Here is a 20,885-nt window from a genome sequence, read left to right on the forward strand (position 1 = left end):
GCTCCGGGCCGGGGTTGCTTCGGTCTCTCGTGGCAGTGGGGACGGAGCTGGGCTCGCAGCCAAGGACGCTCCGCAGCCCAGGCTCGGTGACTTGCGTGGGTCTGGTGCGAGGGGTCACTGGGGCGCCCCTTAGAGTGCGTATGGAGTGCAAAGCACTGGAGATAAAGGCTGGAATCTTTCTAACGGCGTCATGTCTATTTAGCTTTTTCCCCCAGATTTTCTGACCGTGTCGTACCTAAGGTGGCCTAAGCCTGATTCTTCCTTTTTTTCCCCTATTCTGGGTCTTTAAACAGAGTGATTATTGTTGAGGGTGGTTAAAGAAAGGACTTACGTCTTTATTTTTTTTTTCCTTTTGCAAAACCCGAGTGTGTTGAAAGCCTCCTTTTGGCAAGCTGCTTGTGCTGTCTGTCGGTGACTGTGAGCCCTCTGGGAGCAGGAAACTCCCAAAGCCAGGCAGGGTGGAGGAGGAGGAGGAGGAAGGGAAGGAAAACAACTTGTTAAGGCGAGATTAAAATAACAAAACCTTTACTTACCCTTCAGGTTGTTGACAGAAAACGCGCAGAGACCTGGCACAGAGAGGGCAGTGTGTCTGCTGCTCACTGGTGCATGGGGAACACCACCTCACTGTGCCCTTGCTCCTCCACAACAGGATGTTTGCTCTGGGGGGGCTGCAGGGCAAGGTCATCCTCCCAGAGAGGTGGTGGTGGGTATGCAGGGGTCGTCCTGAGCGCTGAAGAAAGATCTGATGGGTCTGCAGGGTGTTTGTGAGCACTGAAGCCAGGTCTGATGGGTCTGCAGGGTGTTTGTGAGCACTGAAGCCAGGTCTGATGGGTCTGCAGGGTGTTTGTGAGCACTGAAGCCAGGTCTGATGGGTCTGCAGGGTGTTTGTGAGCACTGAAGCCAGGTCTGATGGGTCTGCAGGGTGTTTCTGAGCACTGAAGCCAGGTCTGATGGGTCTGCAGGGTGTTTGTGAGCCCTGAAGCCAGGTCTGATGGGTCTGCAGGGTGTTTGTGAGCACTGAAGCCAGGTCTGATGGGTCTGCAGGGTGTTTGTGAGCACTGAAGCCAGGTCTGATGGGTCTGCAGGGTGTTTGTGAGCCCTGAAGCCAGGTCTGATGGGTCTGCAGGGTGTTTTTGAGCACTGAAGCCAGATCTGATGGGTCTGCAGGGTGTTTGTGAGCACTGAAGCCAGATCTGATGGGTCTGCAGGGTGTTTGTGAGCACTGAAGCCAGGTCTGATGGGTCTGCAGGGTGTTTGTGAGCCCTGAAGCCAGGTCTGTGATGGGTCTGCAGGGTGTTTGTGAGCCCTGAAGCCAGGTGTGATGGGTCTGCAGGGTATTTTTGAGCCCTGAAGCCAGGTCTGATGGGTCTGCAGGGTGTTTGTGAGCCCTGAAGCCAGGTCTGTGATGGGTCTGCAGGATGTTTGTGAACACTGAAGCCAGGTCTGTGATGGGTCTGCAGGTTGTTTGTGAGCCCTGAAGCCAGGTCTGATGGGTCTGCAGGGTGTTTGTGAGCCCTGAAGTCAGGTCTGATGGGTCTGCAGGGTGTTTGTGAACACTGAAGCCAGGTCTGATGGGTCTGCAGGGTGTTTGTGAACACTGAAGCCAGGTCTGATGGGTCTGCAGGGTGTTTGTGAGCACTGAAGCCAGGTCTGATGGGTCTGCAGGGTGTTTGTGAGCCCTGAAGCCAGGTCTGATGGGTCTGCAGGGTGTTTGTGAGCCCTGAAGCCAGGTCTGATGGGTCTGCAGGGTGTTTGTGAGCCCTGAAGCCAGGTCTGATGGGTCTGCAGGGTGTTTGTGAGCCCTGAAGCCAGGTCTGTGATGGGTCTGCAGGGTGTTTCTGAGCCCTGAAGCCAGATCTGATGGGTCTGCAGGGTGTTTGTGAGCCCTGAAGCCAGGTGTGATGGGTCTGCAGGGTATTTTTGAGCACTGAAGCCAGGTCTGATGGGTCTGCAGGGTGTTTGTGAGCCCTGAAGCCAGGTCTGATGGGTCTGCAGGGTGTTTGTGAGCCCTGAAGCCAGGTCTGATGGGTCTGCAGGGTGTTTGTGAGCCCTGAAGCCAGGTCTGATGGGTCTGCAGGGTGTTTGTGAGCCCTGAAGCCAGGTCTGATGGGTCTGCAGGGTGTTTGTGAGCCCTGAAGCCAGGTCTGATGGGTCTGCAGGGTGTTTGTGAGCCCTGAAGCCAGGTCTGATGTTAGACACTGTAACAGTGCTTTGTTTAGTGAACTGTCATTTAAGATGTCAAAGCTGCCAGAACTGAGGTGGAAAATGCAGGTAACTTTTTGTGCCATCTCTGGCAAACTTCCCAGCATATTGAAAGCACCTTGCTCTAGCTGCTTGTCCCATGTTTGCTTGTGAGGACTCTGCAGCACCTGGTAATGAATTTCCTGTGTAAAAGTGTTTCCACATCCCCTTGTCACCTACTTCTCTTTAGACATGCTGTTTTCTGGTGTTGAAGTGATGTCTGTATTTTCCTCATCCACAAGTTTAGTCCTGGATAGGCTGCTATAGAAATGTCAGATAATGCATTGAGGAGGGTCTGTGAATGTTGACACTTGTCAGCAGTTCCATCAGCACTGGGGATGGTCCTCAGTTGCTGCTTTTACTCCATTTTACTTGCAAATACAATAGACTTTGGCTACCTAAATGACCGTGGCTTGTGTTAAAACTGATAATCTTGACTGCATTACTCAAAGACCTTCTCTGAGTAATTGCCTTCTCTAACACCTTTTGTTGTGTGGCCTGAGTAGGCTGGTGGAGATCTGATCCGTGTGCTAAATGTGCATTTTGTAACTATAAATGTTGACTCTCAGACTGTCCATTTTTGTTTTGCGTTGGCAGTGCTCAGGGACTTGATTTCTGACCAAAAAAATCTTTGTTTTCTAGTTCTGTGCAACACCCACACTGCTGGCACCAAGACCAAGAATGTAGAAGTTGGCCTGATTCAGATTCTTTGGTGTTTAATAAATGTCACTGCAGACATTTGGGGCAGTGGTTGGACAGGTAAGGAATAAATGTGAGGTTTGTTTAAACCTTCACTTTGCTGCACTCCTTCTTTAGAACTCCAACCAAACTCTGGAGGGGATTATTTGAGTGATTTCTAATCACAGAGTGGCACAGAGTTAGCAGGTGATACCTGCATTATGCAAGAGCAGACCATGCAGTTTGGCTAATTGAAGTTTCTGTGCCTTAAATACATTGAGCAGCAAATGTTCATACTGAGTTCTCATCATCTTCCAGCTCTACAACACCACCAGAACATGCAGGGCCTCTTTCTAGTTGCTCCAGCTGGGAAGGTAGAATTGAAGAAGGCAGAACAATGAGGATGTCAGCTAAAAAAATGACCAAGTAGGTATTAAGCAATCATTAACCATTCTTGCATTGCTTTTAGCAGCAGCCACCTGGTGATCTCCAACTCCTTTACATGCATTAATGAAGGGACACACAGCCAAGCTGCTTCATAGGAAGCATTAAGGGAAGAGTGGCACTGAAAAGTCTTATCTCCAAAGCCACTTGGATGATCTTTTCAGTCTCTTCTTTCCCAGCTTAAATTCATTACAGCTTCTCTTAAGAGAAAATGACTGGAAGAGTGAAAGGAAAACTGAAAAGCAGTCATCAAGGCTTGGAGAGAGATCTGGCTTCAGATCATTCAAGCCAGGCTCCTTTATATTCTCCATCTTTGTTTCATTGAGTTGAGCTTTTCCATGTGTATGTTTGGAGGTTGTTACACAGATGTGCAGTATCATCAACATTTGATGTGTGGTTCCAGAGTACAGACTGGTTTGGCTTGGAAAAGACCCAGTACTCAAGGTGTGGCCTCAGCAGTGCTCAGCACAGGGGGACAATCCCTTCCCTGGCCCTGCTGGCCACACTATCCCTGATCCAGGCCAGGATGCTGGTGGTCTTCTTGGCCACCTGGGCACACATTGGCTCATCCTCAGCTGCTGCCAACCAACACTCCCAGGTCCTTTTCTGCTGGGCAGTTTCCAGCCACTGTGCTCCAAACCTGGAGCCTTCATGGGATGATTGTGACCCAAGGCCAGGACCCAGCACTTGACCTTGTTGAACCTCATCCCACTGGCCTTGGCCCATTGATCCAGGCTATCCAGGTTCCTCTGCAGAGCCTCCCTATCTTCCAGCAGATCAACACTGCCTCCCAGCTTAGAGTCATCTGCAAACTGACTGAGGGTGCCTCAGTCCTCTTGTCCAGATGAGTGATCAAGATATTAAAAAGAACTGGCCCCAGTGCTGAGCCCTGGGGAGCACCACTTGTGACTGGCCACCTACTGGAGTTAAGTCCATTCCCCACCACTCTTTGAGCCTGGCCATCAGCCAGTTTTTTGCCCAGAAAAGCATGCACCCATCCAAGCCAACTGCATGTTGATATAACTGTAAAGCTGTGAAGGTCCTCCTCAACTTCATTCTAATTTTTATTTTTAAGTTCTGTTTCAAGTGATTCCACTAATCCACCTGAAAGGGAAACAGATGAAGTGGTTCTAAGGAGAAGACAAAAACAGATCAATTTTGGAAAGAATACCCTTGCCTATGACAGATACATTAAAGAAGTCCCAAAGTAAGTTGCACTGTGTTGCACATTTCCAAATAAACTCTTTATTTGTTTCTGACCTGTAGGTCAGCAGACAGCTTTAGTTCTTTTAAAATGATACGAAGAGCTAAGTGTTTAAAAATACAGACATTTCATTTCCTAGCCCTCTGATTCCTTTGTGATCTGATGGACTGAGGATTTACCTTTTATGTTTTTTAAGAATGTGAATCATAGACTTGTAGAATGGTTTGGGTTGGAAGGGACCTTAGAGATCATCCAGTTCAAACCCCCCCTGCCATGGGCAGGGACACCTTCTACTTGCCCAGGTTGCTCAAGGCCTCATCCAACCTGGCCTCGAACGCCTCACAGGGAGGAAGCATCCACAACTTCCCTGGGCAACCTGTTCCAGTGTCACACCACCCTCACTGGAAAGAATTTCTACCTAATCTCCAGGCTAAATCTGCCCTCTTCCAGTTTCAACCCACTCCCCCTTGTTCTGTCCACTGCAAACCCTTGTAAAAAGTCCATCCCCAGCTCTCCTGTAGCCCCTTTCTGATACTGGAAGGCTGCTCTAAGGTCTCCTTGGAGCCTTCTCTTCTCCAGGCTGGACAGCCCCAACTGTCTCAGCCTGTCCCCATAGGGGAGGTTTTCCAGCCCTCTGATCATCTTCATGGCCAGCTCTGGACCCACTCCAAACAGTTCAGTGTCCTTCTTGTGCTGGGGTCACCATAATTGGGTGCTCCAGGTGGGGTGTCAGAAGGTCTCCTGATCTGAAACGAGTGTTTTGTGCACTGACAGGAATGAGCGAATCCCAGGAGTTCATCCCAGAACTCCCAACAAGTTCAAGAAGTACAGCCGCAGGTCCTGGGACCAGCAGATCAGGCTGTGGAAGATAGCCCTGCATGCCTGGGATCCTCCTCCAGAAGACACCTGGGACCTGCAGCCAGTGTGTGTATGGGTGAATTCAGTCAGTACATGGCTCTTGCTTCACAGGAGGACTCTCTTTCCTTTAGAACGTTCCTAACTGGGAGCAGGATCAGGCTCAGAAATGGGAGCCCCCTTGAATGCCTTGGTTTTCTTTGGAGTTCTGTTAGTTTTGAGGATGCTCCACTATTTAGTGTGAATTCCTCCCCATTAAGGCACTCTGGGGTGGAAAACTCTGATCTCTCCACAGCATTGTACCCCTTTTCCCTCTGGTTACACTGGTGAGCACAAGGTAAAATGTCTGCTCTAACAGGGAATGGGCCTAAGCAGATATTTGGTGCTTCATGTCCCTTGGCTTTGCTAACCTTTCCAGCCTTCCTTTCTGAGGTCAGTGGCATCACCTTTCTCCTTCAATAACAATGTTAAAGGATGTGAGAAGTGGAAGATCAGAGAGATTTCTGTGATCTCTGCAGGACAGGCAACTGTGGTTCAAGATGTTAATTATTAACTGTTAATTATTCTTGCAGCTTAGCTGTCTTGTGCTTGGAGTGGGTAGTGTTTTAAATCCCTTTTTTTTTTTTTTTTTTTTCCTTCCTTGTTGCTGTTTTCAGGAGTACAGAACCCTCAGGAAGTTCCCAGGAACGGTTCTGCAAAGATCAGGATGTTTCTGGCTCCTTTGTGTTTGATGAAACTCATCAGAGAAATGAGAGTGAGGAAGAGAGCAGACAAGCTGACTACACACCAGAGAGGTACCAGAAAAAGCTTCTGGGAGTAACTGACTGAAATCATTGAGTAGCTGTTGGTGCTGTCAGTGTTCTGCAGGCAGCATGCACTGAGGGAGGACAGCTAATGCTCAGCCTGAGAGCTGGGCACTTATGCTGTTGAATCTCATCCATGCAGAGAGCATTGTGTGTGGAAAAGCTCTCAGCAGTACACGACTGTGTGATTAACATCAGAAAAAGGGGGATTCAGCTTCCCTCTTCACACAGTAGAGCTCTGAGGTTTCTTTAATCAGTGTTGGCAAGGGCTGGAAGTAGGAGACCTTTCTCAGAAGCAAGAGTGACCATCCTTAATTAACAGTTCTATGGACAAACAGTGAAGCACCTTGAGCTCTTCCCTCTTTATTAAGATATTCTGATCATAGAATCCTAGAATGGGTTGGGTTGGAAGGGACCTTCAAGATCATTTAGGTCCAACCCACCTGCCATAGGCAGGGAAACCTCCCACTAGACCAGGTTGCTCACAGCCTTATCCAGCCTGGCCTTGAACACCTCACAGGCAGGCAGCACCCACAACCTCCCTGGGCAACCTGTTCCAGTGTCTCACCACCCTCACTGGAAAGAATTTCTTCCTGTTTTTTTCAGTCTAAATCTGCCCTCTTCCAGCTTCAATCCATTCCCCCTCATCCTAGCACTATAAGCCCTTGTAAAAAGCCCCTCCCCAGCTTTCCTGTAGCCCCCCTTCAGGTACCAGATGTAGAGGCATGCATGCGGAGCTCAAAATGGTTCTGCTTCCAAGTTTCTTCTCTGTGGGTTCACTTCCCAAAATACAATGGAATGGTTCCCAAATTTTGTGCCCTTTTCTCTGTGTTCCTCTGTGCTTAAAGAGTCACAACTCAAAGAAAAAAAAAAAAAAAGACTTCCTCTGTAGCATGTGCTGTTATTTTGCTGATAAGCATTTAAAAAGCGGTTGAAAAATGTGTTGTGTGTGTAAACTCTGTGTCTTCTTTTTGCAGCCCCTGCTCTCCTTATTCTTCTCCAGTATGGAAACGTAGAAAAAGAAACAGCCCTGACTCCTCTGTGGTTTCAAAGAGCAAAAGCCATTATGAGAACATCCTGGAAAGGTATAAAATGAATTAAAGCTTTCAGTGGTTGAAAGCTTTAATTCTGCCTCGTTGTGTGTGTGCAGTTTTAATGAGGAAAGGAAATCATGCCAGAAGAATGGTGTTGTATGACAGTGGGCAAAGGTGTCAGAAGACAAAACACAGTTGATTTGTGTGTGTGTGTGTGTGTAGCTTTAGGCTTGTTCTTGATTTCTGCTGGAACCTAGTTTCTGCTTCAGAGGCTGCAGTTCTGTAGTTGCTGGGTATCTGCCACAGTTATTCTTCCCTGCATTTGTGGCACACAAAGGGTGGGCAGGCTGATGATGGTTCTAGTTTTTGGGGCTTGATGGTTCTAGTTTTTGGGGCTTGATGGTTCCAGTTTTTGGTGGGATCAGCAGACTTCTCACACTAAGTTTAGTAAAAGTGTTTATGAAGTGTGGGGTTTTTCTCTCAACCCACTTCTGATGGTAAGAATGAAGAGGAACTGTGTGCTGACGTCCATGATTTCAGACCTTTTCACTTTGTAGTCTCACAGAACCAGGACATCAGGAGGCCTTTTCAGAGTGCTCAGAGTGGGAAGCTTTTGGTGAAAGTGATGAAGTAATGACAGTGCAGCATGGTATAGAAAGAACAAGGTAAATACCATCATGATGATGCTTTTTTTCTCTTACTGCTTTGTGGACTGAAGGTTTCCTTTGCTTCTGTTTATCTTTCTTTCCCTTCACTGTTCAATATGAAATTTTATTCTTTTTTTTTTTCCTCCCTTACATTTCCTCCAGCATGTGGTGGTTTGGGTTGGTGTTTTTATTCTTTGAGTTTACTTGGCCTTTTTCACTCTGCCACTCTCTGCCATCTGTTGCTTTCTGCTGCTTCCACTATTAAGTAATGCTGGGAGCTGATCCCCTTTCACCCTCTTTGATGGAAAAAAAGGCACCTTACAAAATTGGTCCCCATGGTTGTTCTTCACTTCCTTAACCTAGGAGCTGAGAGCTTCCTCTCTGTCTCCTTAGAGATGATGCTGTTTGGTAGCTGACAACAATGAGAGTTACTTGTTTTTATGCAGTGACCCAGTTCCAGCCAGTAGTTCTTCAGGATGGAATAATCAAAGGCAGAAAATCCCCAACTTCTTTCTGCCTGACAGCAAAACTTGGAGAGACACAGACTGCAGGCTGGAGAGGTAGGAAATGGGGAGGGAGGGCTCAAATAATGAGGAGTGTTTTTTGAGTGTATTGTTATGAGCATAGTTGCTTTATTGCTGTAGTTAATCAAATCTTTTACAATAAGGAGTTTTAAAATGTTCTTTTTTTTTACTATTCTTCTTAGGGGGGTGTTGGCCAATATTTATGTGCTGTGTGGTAAAATTCTGTCCTTATGATGTTGTAAGGAGAGTGATGGGAATAAAGTTAACTCCAGTTGGTGGCCAGTCACAAATGGGCTCAGTGCTGGAGCCAGATCTCTTTGATATCTTGATCAGTTATCTGGACAAGGGGATCAAGAGACCCTGAGTCAGTTTGCAGGTGACAGCAAGTTGGGAGGGAGCATTGGTCTGCTGGAGGGTAGAGAGGCTCTGCAGAGGGATCTGGCCAAGCTGGAGGCTAATGGGATGAGGTTCAAAAAGGCCAAGTGCTGGGTCCTGCATTTGGTTTACAACCCCCAAGTGTGGCTGGAAATTTGCCCAGCAGAAAACTGATGTGAGGGTGTTGGTGAGCAGCAGCTGAAGATGAGCCAGTGTGTGCCCAGGTGGCCAAGAAGGTTGCACTTGATGATCTTAAAGATCTCTTCTAACCAAAGCAAGTCTGTGATCCATGTGACAATCTCTAGTAGAGGCAATAGCAGGCTGGAGCAGGATTTCGTGTTAAAATGTTCCCATAATAAAGCCACTGAGTCTTTGGGGATTGTTTTATTTGTAGGCTCAAACTTTGCAGCAGTTTGTTGGAAGGACATCAGTCAGAATACTCTGAAAGGGGATGGGGAAGTGCAAGTGCTGAAGGCAGAGTAATGAGGAAAAAAATCTAAATCCCAAGGTGAGTAGATGCTGGCTGCTTACTTCAGCTGGTCTGTGTCAGTAGCCTGTGTGCAGGATCATGCCACAGAACCCAGCTGTTAGCTGAACAGTTTCTCTTTATTTAATTAGTGTTTTATCCCAGCCTCTTGGATTTCCTGCAGCACCTTCAGGAAAAGACCTCATGCATCAGACTTAGTAAATTGCAATATTTACATGTTCAGCTAGAAAACAAATGGGTTTAGCTTAGCCCTCAAATGACAAGTGCCAGGTTAGTGATCTCAGTGGTAGTTTCTCTGCCTCTCAGTAGTTTTGTGCAGAAGTCACAACCTGGCATTTGCAGCAGATTTCAATGACAGTTCTCTCTTGGGCTGTAGGTTCCTGTGGTGCTAGAATGGGTGCTCATCTTGAGTCAAACTGCTTTAGGCTTTTGTGTCATTTGATGGTCTTTGATCTGCAATTAATGCAGGCTCTGAAACATTATGGACTAAGATATAACTGCAGTTCTGGGTTCCAGTTCTGGGCTCCCTAGTTCAAGAAGGAGGAGGAACTACTTGAGAGTGTTCAACAGAGGCTATGAGGATGATGATAGGACAGGAACATCTGTCTGATGAAGAAAGGCTGAGAGACCTGGGGCTGTTTAGTCTGGAGAAGACTGAGAGGAGATCTTATTAATGTTTATTAATATCTGAAGGGTGGGTGTCAAGAAGAAGGAGCCAGGCTCTTTTCAGTGGTGTCCTGTGATAGGACAAGGGGCAATGGACACAAACTGAAACACAGGAAGCTCCACCTCAACATGAGGAAAAATTTCTTTACTGTGAGGGTGCTGGAGCCCTGGAGCAGGCTGCCCAGAGTCTCCTTCTCTGGAGACTTTCAAGACCCACCTAGATGTGTTCCTGTGTGACCTGCCCCAGGTGATCCTGCTCTGGCAGGGAGGTTGGACTCAATGTCCAGAGGTCCCTTCCAACCCCCAACAGTCTGTGATTCTGCAGAGGCAGAGACGTGCTGCTGAGGGCCATGGTTTAGCACCAGCTTTGATAGAGTTACAGAATGGTTGGACCATCATCTTAAAGATCTTTTCCAATCAAAATATTTCTGTGACTCTATAGATGTCTGTTTAACAGTGATCTTGGAATGTTCTGGATGATGAAACTCGTGGAGGCACTAAGAATTTGGCAGAGTTTTACACCAAGTTAGATCCGGAGTTCTAGCACCATGAGAAGAGGCAGGTAGAGCTTTTAGAAAGTTGTAGTAATGTCATTATTCTGTTGACCTTATTAATTTTAAATCTAAATTCCATGACCATGAAGAAGACTTCATCTGGATTCACCTTTCCAAAGTGCTAATTCAGTGTTTGAACATGTCTAGTCTCTCCTTGTATATAGAAGTATCGAAGAAGAAGGACTTTCTCCTCTGACAGAAAATGATTTGAGGAATAGGGATGTAGTCTGAGATCAGCAAATCAAGTCTTGGAAACCTGGTGCAGTCACAGAAGAGCTGCACTGACAGAGGAAGAGATTTACAGCCAGCATCTGTGCAGTCCACACGAGGTGATCTGTGCAGGTAAAAGCAGCACAGCACTGTACAGCTGAGTTCAGAGCCTTCCTCATCTCCTAAGCAGTGGAACAGGTTCTCCAGGGAGGTTGTGGATGATGCTCCCTCCCTGGAAGTGTTCAAGGATAGGCTGGATGGGGCCTTGAGCAACCTGGTCTAGTTGAGGTTGTCCCTGCCCATGGAACTGGCACTGGATGGGGCTTGGAACTAGATGATCTTGAAGGTCCCTTCCCATCCAAACCATTCTAGAATTCTATGAATAATGAAAATGGAGAGAAAATGTATTTTGGGAATTAAAAAAGACATTTAGATAGAAATGAACCAGGCTGGTGGAAAAGAGACTGAACTGCTTCATTCTGTTGGTCAAGTCTTCAGGACTATGGGGGATGTAGACCTCTCCCTGCTTTTCCCTTACTTAGTTCTCAGAGTGTTGATACTTCCTGCAACTCTTCCTTAGTGAGGACGACGTGGCTTTGTCTTTTCTGCCCAGCTTTAAGCCCAGGACATGCAGAACTCTGCTGTCCTAGCACAGCAGCTTGAGAGAGAGATGTTTCACTGTAGATGACCTCACACCTTGTCTTTGTAACACCATTCTACCACTTTTTGCTTAGGTTTCTCCAGATCTTTAAGGATACAGGTTTCTGCAAGGTCTGCCTCAAGTGTAAAGCTCCAGCTGTGGTTAAGTCTCTGCTGCAGTGATGATGGATGCTCCTTAAAGCTTTTGTGAGAGTCTTTCTGCTGGACCTGCACTGGCAGATGACACCTGCATCCTGCTGTGAAGGCTGCTGCAGCTGATGGATCCTGCTGCTGCTGTGTGGAGATTGTGCTGCTCAGCCTGAATCCATGTTACACTGGGAAACTGGTCCAAGATGGAGTCAAACTGAAGAATGTCACCCCTTGAAGCAAGGGGATGAACCCTTTTTCCTCCTCTGGACCAGAACTGTGCAATCCAACCTGAAGAACTTCAGAAGAATGTAGATAACTTCAGCCTTCCTCCAAGCTGCTAAAGACAAACTGTTCTTGGCTTTTGGTGATCATTCCTGTGCCTATTGGCTGTTCTCTAAGAGTTGTTAAGCCAGCATTGGCTTGAGCCTCCTGAGAGGCTAGAAGGGGAAGGAAAATGATCATCAAAATCAGATCTCTCTCTCCTTTAAGGGATGAGTAACTTAAGAGCAACCTGGGGTTTGCTTTGGTGTGTGTTGCAGCCTGAGCCAAAGAGCCAATCTGCTGCTGAGTCATGAGGGTGACTGCAGTGCCTGCTCTTGGCCATGGTGTGTCCAGCCTAAGGGTTGTGATGGTGCTGAGACAGGCTTCTTGTTTTCCTTCTCTAGCACTGTGCTAGGAAAGTCCAAGTGAGAGTTGTGCTAAGCCTCTCCTTGTTTTCCTGCTCTAGCACTGTGCTCAGAAGGTGCAAGTGAGAGCTGTGCCTACAGTGAAGTTTAGACCAAATCCACGTGTCAGTTGCAAGAATGTTTTGCAGTCCTTGTTGTACTTTATGTAGCATGCACTGGGATACAGCTGTCCAGGAGCTGGGAATGGGCTCTGCAGGAGTCTGGCTTTTTGGGAAGCCTGTGCAGTGGTGGGGATGATTGGCAGCAGCCTTGCTGTGGGGCTGGCGGTGTACCCAGGGCCAGAAGCCCACTGTTGAAGCAAGTTGCTTCCCCAGAAACCACTTCCAGCCCTTTCCTGGACATAATTTCCAGGCATTGGGGTTCAGTGGTGTCCCAGCAGGGTGGGGTATCCAAGGGCCCTATCTGTGCAGCACTTTGTAAAGCCCTCCTGTGTAGAGCTTTGGTGTTATCTGCATGCTCTCCTGTGGTCTCTGGTGGATGTACCTAAGGGATTGTCACTTTTTGGGTGAAGAAATAAAAAGTTCAACTTTCAAACTGTTCCAAGACCATGGCACATTCTCAGCTGAAGACTCTTGGGCTGGCCAGGTCCATGTCAGTCTGCTTTTGCTGTTATGCTGTCAGAGCTTCATTAGAAAGGAACAGGTGGGTTCAGCAGCCCTGCTTTGGTCTAGAGTGGGGGGTTATTTGGGTGAGCATTTTTTCCCCCTTTGGTAAGAGTTTTCAGAGACTGAAGCTCCTGTAGGGAGTATCCAGCTTGGGTTGTGTCCAACCCCTCAGTTTGTATTTTGACATAGAATTGTGGAATGGGTTGGGTTGGAGAAGACTTTAAAGATCATTGAGTCCAACCATTCTCTAGCTCTGCCAAGGCTGGGGCTAAACCACAGCCCTCAGCACCACATCTCTGCCTCTTTGAAACACCTCCTGGGATGGGAATTCAACCACCTCCCTGGGCAGCCTGTTTCAGTGGTTGAGAGCCCTTTCCGGGAAGAAGTTTCCTCTCCTGTCTAACCTAAACCTGCCCTGGCACAATTTCAGGCCATTTCCTCTTGTCCTATCACTTGTTCCTTGGGAGAAGAAACCAGCACCCACTTGGCTCCAACCTTCTTTCAGGGAGTTGCAGAGAGCAATGAGGTCTACCCTCAGCCTCCTTTTCTCCAGACTAAACAACCCCAGTTCCTTCAGCTGTTCCTCACCAGCCCTTTTCTCCAGACCCTTCACCAGCTTTAGTTGCCCTTCTCTAGGCATGCTCCAGCCCTCAATGTCCTTGGAGTGGGGAGCGCAAAACTGAGCCCAGTCCTCAAGGCGTGGCCTCACCAGTGCTGAGCATTGGGGGACAGTCCCTGCACTGGTCTTGCTGGTCAAGCTATTGCTGATCCAGGCCAGGATGCTGGTGGCCTGGCCTCCTGGGCACACCCTGGCTCATATTCAGGTTCTGTCAAACATCCTGATGAAACTCATTGCAAATGTTTCCCACCTAAACTCCAGAACCTGAACCTAGGCAGACCAACGCAGCTCCTGGGTCACAGCTGGCTATCCCCTCACCTCCCACGGTCCACCATTGTGACACCCTCTCCCCCTTTTTCCTCTCCCCCTTTTTCCTCTCCCCCTTTTTCCTCTCCCCCTTTTTCCTCTCCCCCTTTTTCCTCTCCCCCTTTTTCCTCTCCCCCTTTTTCCTCTCCCCCTTTTTCCTCTCCCCCTTTTTCCTCTCCCCCTTTTTCCTCTCCCCCTTTTTCCTCTCCCCCTTTTTCCTCTCCCCCTTTTTCCTCTCCCCCTTTTTCCTCTCCCCCTTTTTCCTCTCCCCCTTTTTCCTCTCCCCCTTTTTCCTCTCCCCCTTTTTCCTCTCCCCCTTTTTCCTCTCCCCCTTTTTCCTCTCCCCCTTTTTCCTCTCCCCCTTTTTCCTCTCCCCCTTTTTCCTCTCCCCCTTTTTCCTCTCCCCCTTTTTCCTCTCCCCCTTTTTTTTTCTTTTTTTCACTCTTCTTTTTTTTTTTTTCCCTCCTTTTTTGTTTCCCCCGCCCTGCAGCAGCGCGCGCCAAAACCGCGCGCTCGCTTCTCCCGCCAACACGCCCCGGGGCGGAGCCACTGGGCGAAACCATTGCCCCGGAGCGTAGGGGTGCAGGAGGTCGGGGAAATGGCTTCGGGACTGCCCAAGCAGAGACTGCCGCGGCGGGGAGAGCGTTTGTTTCGTGTCTACCAGCAGCTCAGCTCGGAAGGCCGAGCGGGGAGAGGCAGAGGGCTGGGGGCTGCGCTTTTCCCTTTCTTTATTTACTCACCCCTCCTGCCTACCTGTGCCCATGGGAGGGGGCGGCGCAGGCGTCCTGCGTGTGGAGCGGTGTCAGCGAGCGCCGGCGGGAGTTGCGAAGGGGCTAAGCGGGAAGGAGGAAGAGCTGCGCTGCTGCAGCGCTCCCTGGTCCCTCGCCTCCTGCTAGGCTCCTCTCGCCGTCTGCTTCTCCGCTCCAGCCCTCCCGAGCACACGCCGCGCCATGTCCTTCCGTCAAAGGAGCCCCCACGGCGGCCCGGAGCGCAGGTAGGTGAGAGGAAGAGCACCGATGCCGCTCCTCGTCGCTTTGCTCCGCTCCTCTTCGCTCTGCCCTTTTCCTTCTCCCCGCTCCCTGGTGCGGAGCGGCGGACTGCGCCGAGCTGCCCTCGCTGCGGGTCCCCCGCCGGCCCTTGGGACAGGACGCGCGGCCCCTCGCGCCCCCGGCGTGGTCTCCCCGCCGGCCCTCTCCCGCCATGTTTGGCCCCGGGGCGGACGAGCCCCCCTGGCTGAGGTGCGGAGAGTGGGGCTGAGGGTCCCTCGGCGGGCAGGAGTGCAAGCGCCCCGTTCTGCTCTGCCCCTCGTTGTCCGGGGGAGGGTGGCGAGGAGCGGTTGTGGGGCGGTTGGTGCTGGCGTTGGGAGAGTCTCCCTTAGAGAAATTCAGAGCCTGCACCTACTTGTGGTGCTGACCTTGATTTGTTGGAAGTAAAATTAGTAAATAATGGTGCCATGTGCTGATGTTTCAACCACCCACATCGAATCACAGAACGGTTCGGGTTGGAAGGGACCTTCAAGACCATCTAGTTCCAACTCCCTGCCATGGGCAGGGACACCTCCCACTAGAGTAGCTTGCTCAAGGTCTCATCCAACATGGCTTTGAACATTGCCAGGTTTGAAGCCTCCACAGCTTCTCTGGGCAACCTATTCCAGCGCCTCACCACCCTCATGGGGAAGAATTTCCTCCTCATGCATCATCTCAATCCAGTTTCCTCCAGTTTGTAGCCATCACCCCTTGTCGCTCCATGCCTTAGCACAAAGTCCCCCCGCTGCTGGCCGAAGGATTTTTCAGATGCTAGAATGCTACTCTAAGGTCTCCCTGGAGCCCAGTCTGTCCTCACAACAGAGCTGCTCCAGCCCTCACAATCCCTTCATGGTCTCCTCTGGCCACACTCACGTTGTCTCGGTTTGTCTCCTTCCAGCCCGCAGCCCCCTCCTCGCTGGTCCCAAGGAAGGAAACGTGGTGCAGACGGGAAGAGGAGGAAGCAGAATGAGGCTGATTCATCTGTTTTTGAGGAAATCAAGCCCAGGCCTTCTGACAGCCGGCTGGACAGGTAGGGACTGCATGGGACAGAGCACCTCTGTGCTCTTTTGTTCATCAGGAGCTCTGCTTTGATTGTTGTACTTAGTTTTTCAAGCCCTGCCTATTTATAAATCACTCCTGGTCCGTAAATAGCTGATCTTAAAGGAGGGAAGAGAATCCAGTGCAGTGTTCTTTTCTAATCCAAACAGAGAGAAATGCTAAAGATCCATGGAGGATGAACAGGCTTTTGCAGGGGGCCCTGTGCTCTTTGCTGTGGATTTTTAATTTTCATGCTCACTAGGTTTCATCTAAAACAAACATGTAGTTGGAATTGAACAACAGCTTCAAAGCAATGCAAGCCAATCTCTCAGCTGGGAGCAAGCAGGGAGTTGGGACTGGTTTTAGTACAGCTGGTTGCAGTTCCCCTAATTTCCAGGCACCCAGAGAGCCTCCAGATCTGCTGCAAAAGCTCTGGGCAGTGGGATACATTTTGGAGCTTGATACTTGAGGAAAATCAGTCATTAGGAAGACAGGAACTGGAAAATACATTTAATAATCTGAATGCAGGCATATTGTTGGCTAGGGAGGGAGATCTGTTTCTCTTGCAGCAGCCTGAATCTGGTTGTGGTGCTAAGGGGCTGCATTCAAGTTGTTAAATACCAGTTTCCAAAGTCCTAGCAAATCTCACTTCACTAGCTGGAAACTGCCTGGGTTCCTTGTGCCTTTCCCTTCTCTTCTAGGTATGTATTCACATGGAGAACTGCTTAATGCTGTCCTGTAATTTTAATTAATTAGCTCTACAATTTAATGCTATGCTCCAACTTTTGTCTCTTACCTAGCTAATTAGCCTGCAACCACGAAATAATTTTTCTTAACCTATTTAGAGGAGCCAAAATAAATGAGTAAAGGAGTCCATTTGGTATTTCACTTTCCATTTTCTGAAGGATGCCAGCTTAAAGTTATTTCAAGAGTAGGCTGGGTTCCAGTGGCATGCTGCTTCAGAGGTAGAAACCTCTGAAGATAAAAAAAACCCAAACAAACCAAAGCCCAAACCCTGGAACTTCAAGGTGGAACCTCAACTGGTGCTTCATTTTGCAATGATGATGTTTTAATAGAGTAAGATTTTTCCAGCTATTGATGGTACTGTCAACAAATGAAAGAAATAGCTAGCAAGCTGTGAATGGGGTAGACAAACAATAAAATCAGTTTTTAATGCAGAGGCTTTGGGTTTTTTTTTCTTTCTAGCTTTACAACCCCAGAAGGCCCTGGACCCCTCTCCCGTTGTTCAGATTGGGGAACAGCAGTGGAAGAAGATGAGATGAGGAGCAATGTTAACAAAGAAATTGCAAGGTACCTGTGGGTGTTTGAGATGGAATGGAGAAAGAGGGCAAATGGTTGTTGTCTTGTAGAATCAGTTGATTTTTAACTTCACTGTGGCAAAATCAGGCCAAACTTACTCTCGTCTGCTGCTTTAGGTCAGCTTTGGCTTGAGTCCTGCAGGGATGACCTAGCAAACACTGGAAAGTTGATGTGTGCCACCAGTGTCTCCTTTCTGGAAGAAACCTTGCCTGAATCTTGTGGGCTGGATTCTTTTGAGTGTTGTATCACTAATTACTGGTTTGACGTGTCCTAGAATGGTTTGGGTTGGAAGGGACCTTCAAGATCATTTAATTCCAACCCCTTTCCTTGGGCAGGGATACCTTCCACTAGACCAGGTTCTCAGAGCCATTGCATTGCTATACAAAGATTTCTGTGGAAAAGGCGTAGGCAAAGAGAGTACTCAGTGTTAGAGGTGTTTATGGGATAAGTGAAACATCCATTCTACACTGGAAAGGTGTTGATGCTTCTAGGTGTTGCCTTCTTCTGGACTGCTGCTTAGCTGAGAAGTAGAACTGTCTATAAGCTCCAACACTGCAGCCTCTCTGTTCCTAATACTGATGTGAACTCTTACAGGTACAGAAGAAAGCTCCTGATAAATGAATTTTCCAGAGAAAGGAAGTCCTCCTCTGGAAGGTAGGTTAGAGTTCTGGCTTAGCTGAAGAAAATCCTGATGATAAAGCTGAATTTTTCACATTGCTGCTTAAAATGCTGAGCTTGAAGTTGTCCATCTTCAGCCTGCTCCAGTATCATTGCTCAGTAACATCCCAGGTGTTCATCTGAAAAGCTTTAATGTATCTTTATCATCTTCTGCACCTGGGTTGGTTTGAGTGTGGCTTGTTTTCAGCATTGTCAAATCTGCAATGATTTGTTTCTTTCTCTAGTTCTGATTCAAAGGAGTCCACTGTGACAGTAGAACTGGAGACGGATGAAGTAGTTTTGATGAGAAGACAAAAACAGATAAACTATGGAAAAAACACAATTGCCTATGACAGATATATTAAAGAAGTCCCCAGGTAAGCTGCTGGAGTTTCTGGAAAGCTTAGTGTTGTGTTGTGAGCCACATCTCCTCTGCAAACCTCCTAAACTTGGTACCTGAGACAAGTTCAAGTAGAAGACATCTACTTGATGATGACGCTTGCCAAGACATTCTGTAACACAAAAATCCCATTAAGCATCAAAGGAGACATGGGTTCTTTTGGTTTTTTAACCAGTTGGTACATGAGGAATATCCCTTCCAACTTTTTCATGCTGCAGAAATGAAAATGAAAGTTCTTTGGGTTGTGCTTGTCAGCTAGAGGAGCTGAAACTGCTGCTTGCAGTCACTTTTCTCCCTGGTGAACACAAACACAAGCTGGACTTCAGCTGGAATGAGGTTTTCAGACCTGTAATTGATAGTCACAGCTGCAGTACCTTGCATCTGGCTTTGCTGAACTTCAAATAATCTTTTGGGGTTTTCATATGAAGCAGAGAACTTTTCACTTGTGCTTGAATTGCACAGATTTTCCTCATAAATAATACAGTAATTTAGACTTTGCCATGCTGTATCAGTGAGGCTGGGCAGCAGGCCACCCATCTAAACACTTTAAGCTACCTGTTGTGTGTGTGCAGAAACCACTGAAGAACTTTTCATCTCCCATATCTGAGCAGATGCCATCGGATACCAGGAGTTCATCCCAGGACTCCAAATAAGTTCAAGAAGTACAGCCGCAGGTCATGGGACCAGCAAATCAAGCTCTGGAAAGTTGCACTGCATTCCTGGGATCCACCTACTGAAGCAGGATGTGATCTGCAAGAAATGTATGTATGCAGGATTCAGGATTAGGAAATCTCATGTTCAAACAGCCACACCAAAAAAACCCTTTTTGAGAGCAGGCAGTGACTGCTCTTTTCATTAGTTCCTTGTCCACACTTAGCGCCACTCAGTTCCTTCTCAGTCAAAATATCTAATAGCTTTCTCCATCTAGATGTTGGAGCTGGACTTAGTGTCCTTGGAAAGGAGGAAACAATCATAGAATTCTAGAATGGTTTGGGTTGGAAGGGACCTCAAAGATCATCTAGTTCCCACCCCCTGCCATTAGGACACCTCCTACCAGACCATCTTGCTCAAGGCCTCATCCAGCCTGCCTTTGAACACTGCCAGGCTTGGAGCCTCCACAGCTTCTCTGGGCAACCTGTTCAGTGTCTTCTGTGGCCATCATTTTCTGAACTCTTCCTACCAAGTGCGACTTGCTACTAAAAACTGAGTTTGTTTTAAGCTGTGTTCTTCTAAACATTTACAGTAGTCCTGTGGACCTTGGTGAGATGGAGACAGAGTCTGTTGGAAGCAACTCCACCGAATCTCAAACAAGCTGTCAAGACCCTGAGGTAAGCAAGGCTGCCATTTGGTAATCATTAATTAGTGCAGTACATAAAAGTGTATCCAGAGTGGCCTGGGTATGTGAGAAGTTCCCTGACCTGCTGTGTTTAGGGACTGCTCCTAGAGCTGAGAGACCTTTAAATCCAGGCATTTCTCCACCTATAGCCAACATCTGTCTGGAGCCTGAGGGTACAGAGGCAGAATTTGAGTGACCATCTCAGATTCATTCATGTATTCATAGAATGGTTTGGGTTGGAAGAAACTTTAAAGATTATCTAGTTTCTATCCCCCTGCCATGGGCAAGGACACCTTCTACTAGACCAGGCTGGTCAAGGCCTCATCCAACCTGGCCTTGAACACTCCAGGCAGGAGGCATCCACAACCTCTCTGGGCAGCCTATTCCAGAGTCTTACCACCCTTGAACTGAAGAACTTCTTCCTCAGCTCCACTCTAACCCTGCTCTCCCTCAGCTTCAAACCATCCCCCCTTGTCCTGTCTCCAGACACCCTTAAGAAAAGTCCCTCTGCAGCCTTCCTGTAGGATCCCTTCAGGTATTGGAAGCAGCTCTAAGATCCCCCTGGAGTTTTCTCTTCTCCAGGCTGAACACCCCCAGCCCCTTCAGCCTGTCCTCACAGCAGAGGTGCTCCAGCCCTTGGATCATCTTTGTGGCCTTCCTGTGGACTCACTCCAATAGCTCTGTGTCCTCATTATGCTGAGGACACACACAGAACTGGATGCAGTTTTGGAGGTGGGGTCTCAGCAGAGCAGAGTCAAGGGGCAGAATCCCCTCTCCTGCCCTGCTGGCCACACTGCTCTTGATGGAGCCCAGCATATGGCTGCCCTGTGGGCTGCATGTGGCTGAATGGGCAGCAGCCTTCACTTACCCTCGGCCTTCAAAGTGTTCATAAGCCTGTGTTGCAGGCTGATCCCAAGGAATTGGAGATGTGAAGTGAATGATTCCATAACTCAACCTGTCTTTTAACTGCTCCTTATCCACTGCCTGTGTTTTCCAGGATACCTGTTGTGGCACTCCCACCAAAGTTAGACACATTGACTATCAAGCAGAAGGTGGATTTGACTTGGAAGCGTGTTTAGGTGAACCACTGAAAGATTTTGATACTGTGAGTTAAAAAGTCTTGTGCAAAATGTTTTAGAGGCAGTTTCTTTGAAACTGGAGAGGTTGGCTTGATTCACAAACTGTCCATAGTAAGAAAGCTGAAGTTCAAGGGGGTTCTCTAAGCTGTGATTGCTCTGCATGTTCTCTGGGCCAAACTTCTGTCCAAATACAGGTGTCTGGTTGGGGGGTTTTTCTCCCTTTTTAATTTATGTATATCAGAGGTTTTTTTTATAACTTTTCAATAGGAAACCTAGCCAAAGGCAGTGCTGTCCTCAAGTATC

General features: G+C 48.1%; 2 protein-coding genes across 2 annotated transcripts; both read left to right on the forward strand.

Moving 5' to 3' along the window:
- Positions 1–2,891: 2,891 nt before the first annotated feature.
- Positions 2,892–12,618, forward strand: LOC128974805 (uncharacterized). Its single transcript, XM_054391534.1, has 11 exons — positions 2,892–3,000; positions 3,238–3,345; positions 4,439–4,570; positions 5,342–5,491; positions 6,079–6,216; positions 7,203–7,310; positions 7,817–7,924; positions 8,353–8,466; positions 9,200–9,313; positions 10,660–10,854; positions 11,457–12,618. The coding sequence occupies exons 2-9, from the start codon at positions 3,317–3,319 to the stop codon at positions 9,303–9,305; spliced, it is 885 nt and encodes a 294-aa protein (XP_054247509.1). The 5' UTR covers positions 2,892–3,000; positions 3,238–3,316; the 3' UTR covers positions 9,306–9,313; positions 10,660–10,854; positions 11,457–12,618.
- A 2,059-nt stretch (positions 12,619–14,677) lies between these two features.
- Positions 14,678–20,617, forward strand: LOC128974890 (histone RNA hairpin-binding protein-like). The gene is made up of 8 exons (XM_054391649.1): positions 14,678–14,721; positions 15,651–15,782; positions 16,997–17,101; positions 17,705–17,764; positions 18,013–18,144; positions 18,779–18,928; positions 19,411–19,495; positions 20,501–20,617. Exons 1-8 carry the CDS (start codon positions 14,678–14,680, stop codon positions 20,615–20,617), a joined length of 825 nt encoding a protein of 274 aa, XP_054247624.1.
- Positions 20,618–20,885: the final 268 nt, after the last annotated feature.

Source organism: Indicator indicator, chromosome 23 (genome assembly GCF_027791375.1).
Source record: "Indicator indicator isolate 239-I01 chromosome 23, UM_Iind_1.1, whole genome shotgun sequence".
Classification (NCBI taxonomy): domain Eukaryota; kingdom Metazoa; phylum Chordata; class Aves; order Piciformes; family Indicatoridae; genus Indicator; species Indicator indicator.

Coding starts and splice junctions, on each gene's coding strand:
- LOC128974805 (XM_054391534.1), top strand. CDS start 3,317: ATGAGGATGTCAGCTAAAAAAATGACCAA. Junction 4,571..5,341: donor TACATTAAAGAAGTCCCAAA/GTAAGTTGCACT, acceptor GTGCACTGACAG/GAATGAGCGAATCCCAGGAG. Junction 6,217..7,202: donor GCTGACTACACACCAGAGAG/GTACCAGAAAAA, acceptor TTCTTTTTGCAG/CCCCTGCTCTCCTTATTCTT.
- LOC128974890 (XM_054391649.1), top strand. CDS start 14,678: ATGTCCTTCCGTCAAAGGAGCCCCCACGGCGGCCCGGAGCGCAG. Junction 18,145..18,778: donor TATATTAAAGAAGTCCCCAG/GTAAGCTGCTGG, acceptor ATATCTGAGCAG/ATGCCATCGGATACCAGGAG. Junction 19,496..20,500: donor CAAGCTGTCAAGACCCTGAG/GTAAGCAAGGCT, acceptor TGTGTTTTCCAG/GATACCTGTTGTGGCACTCC.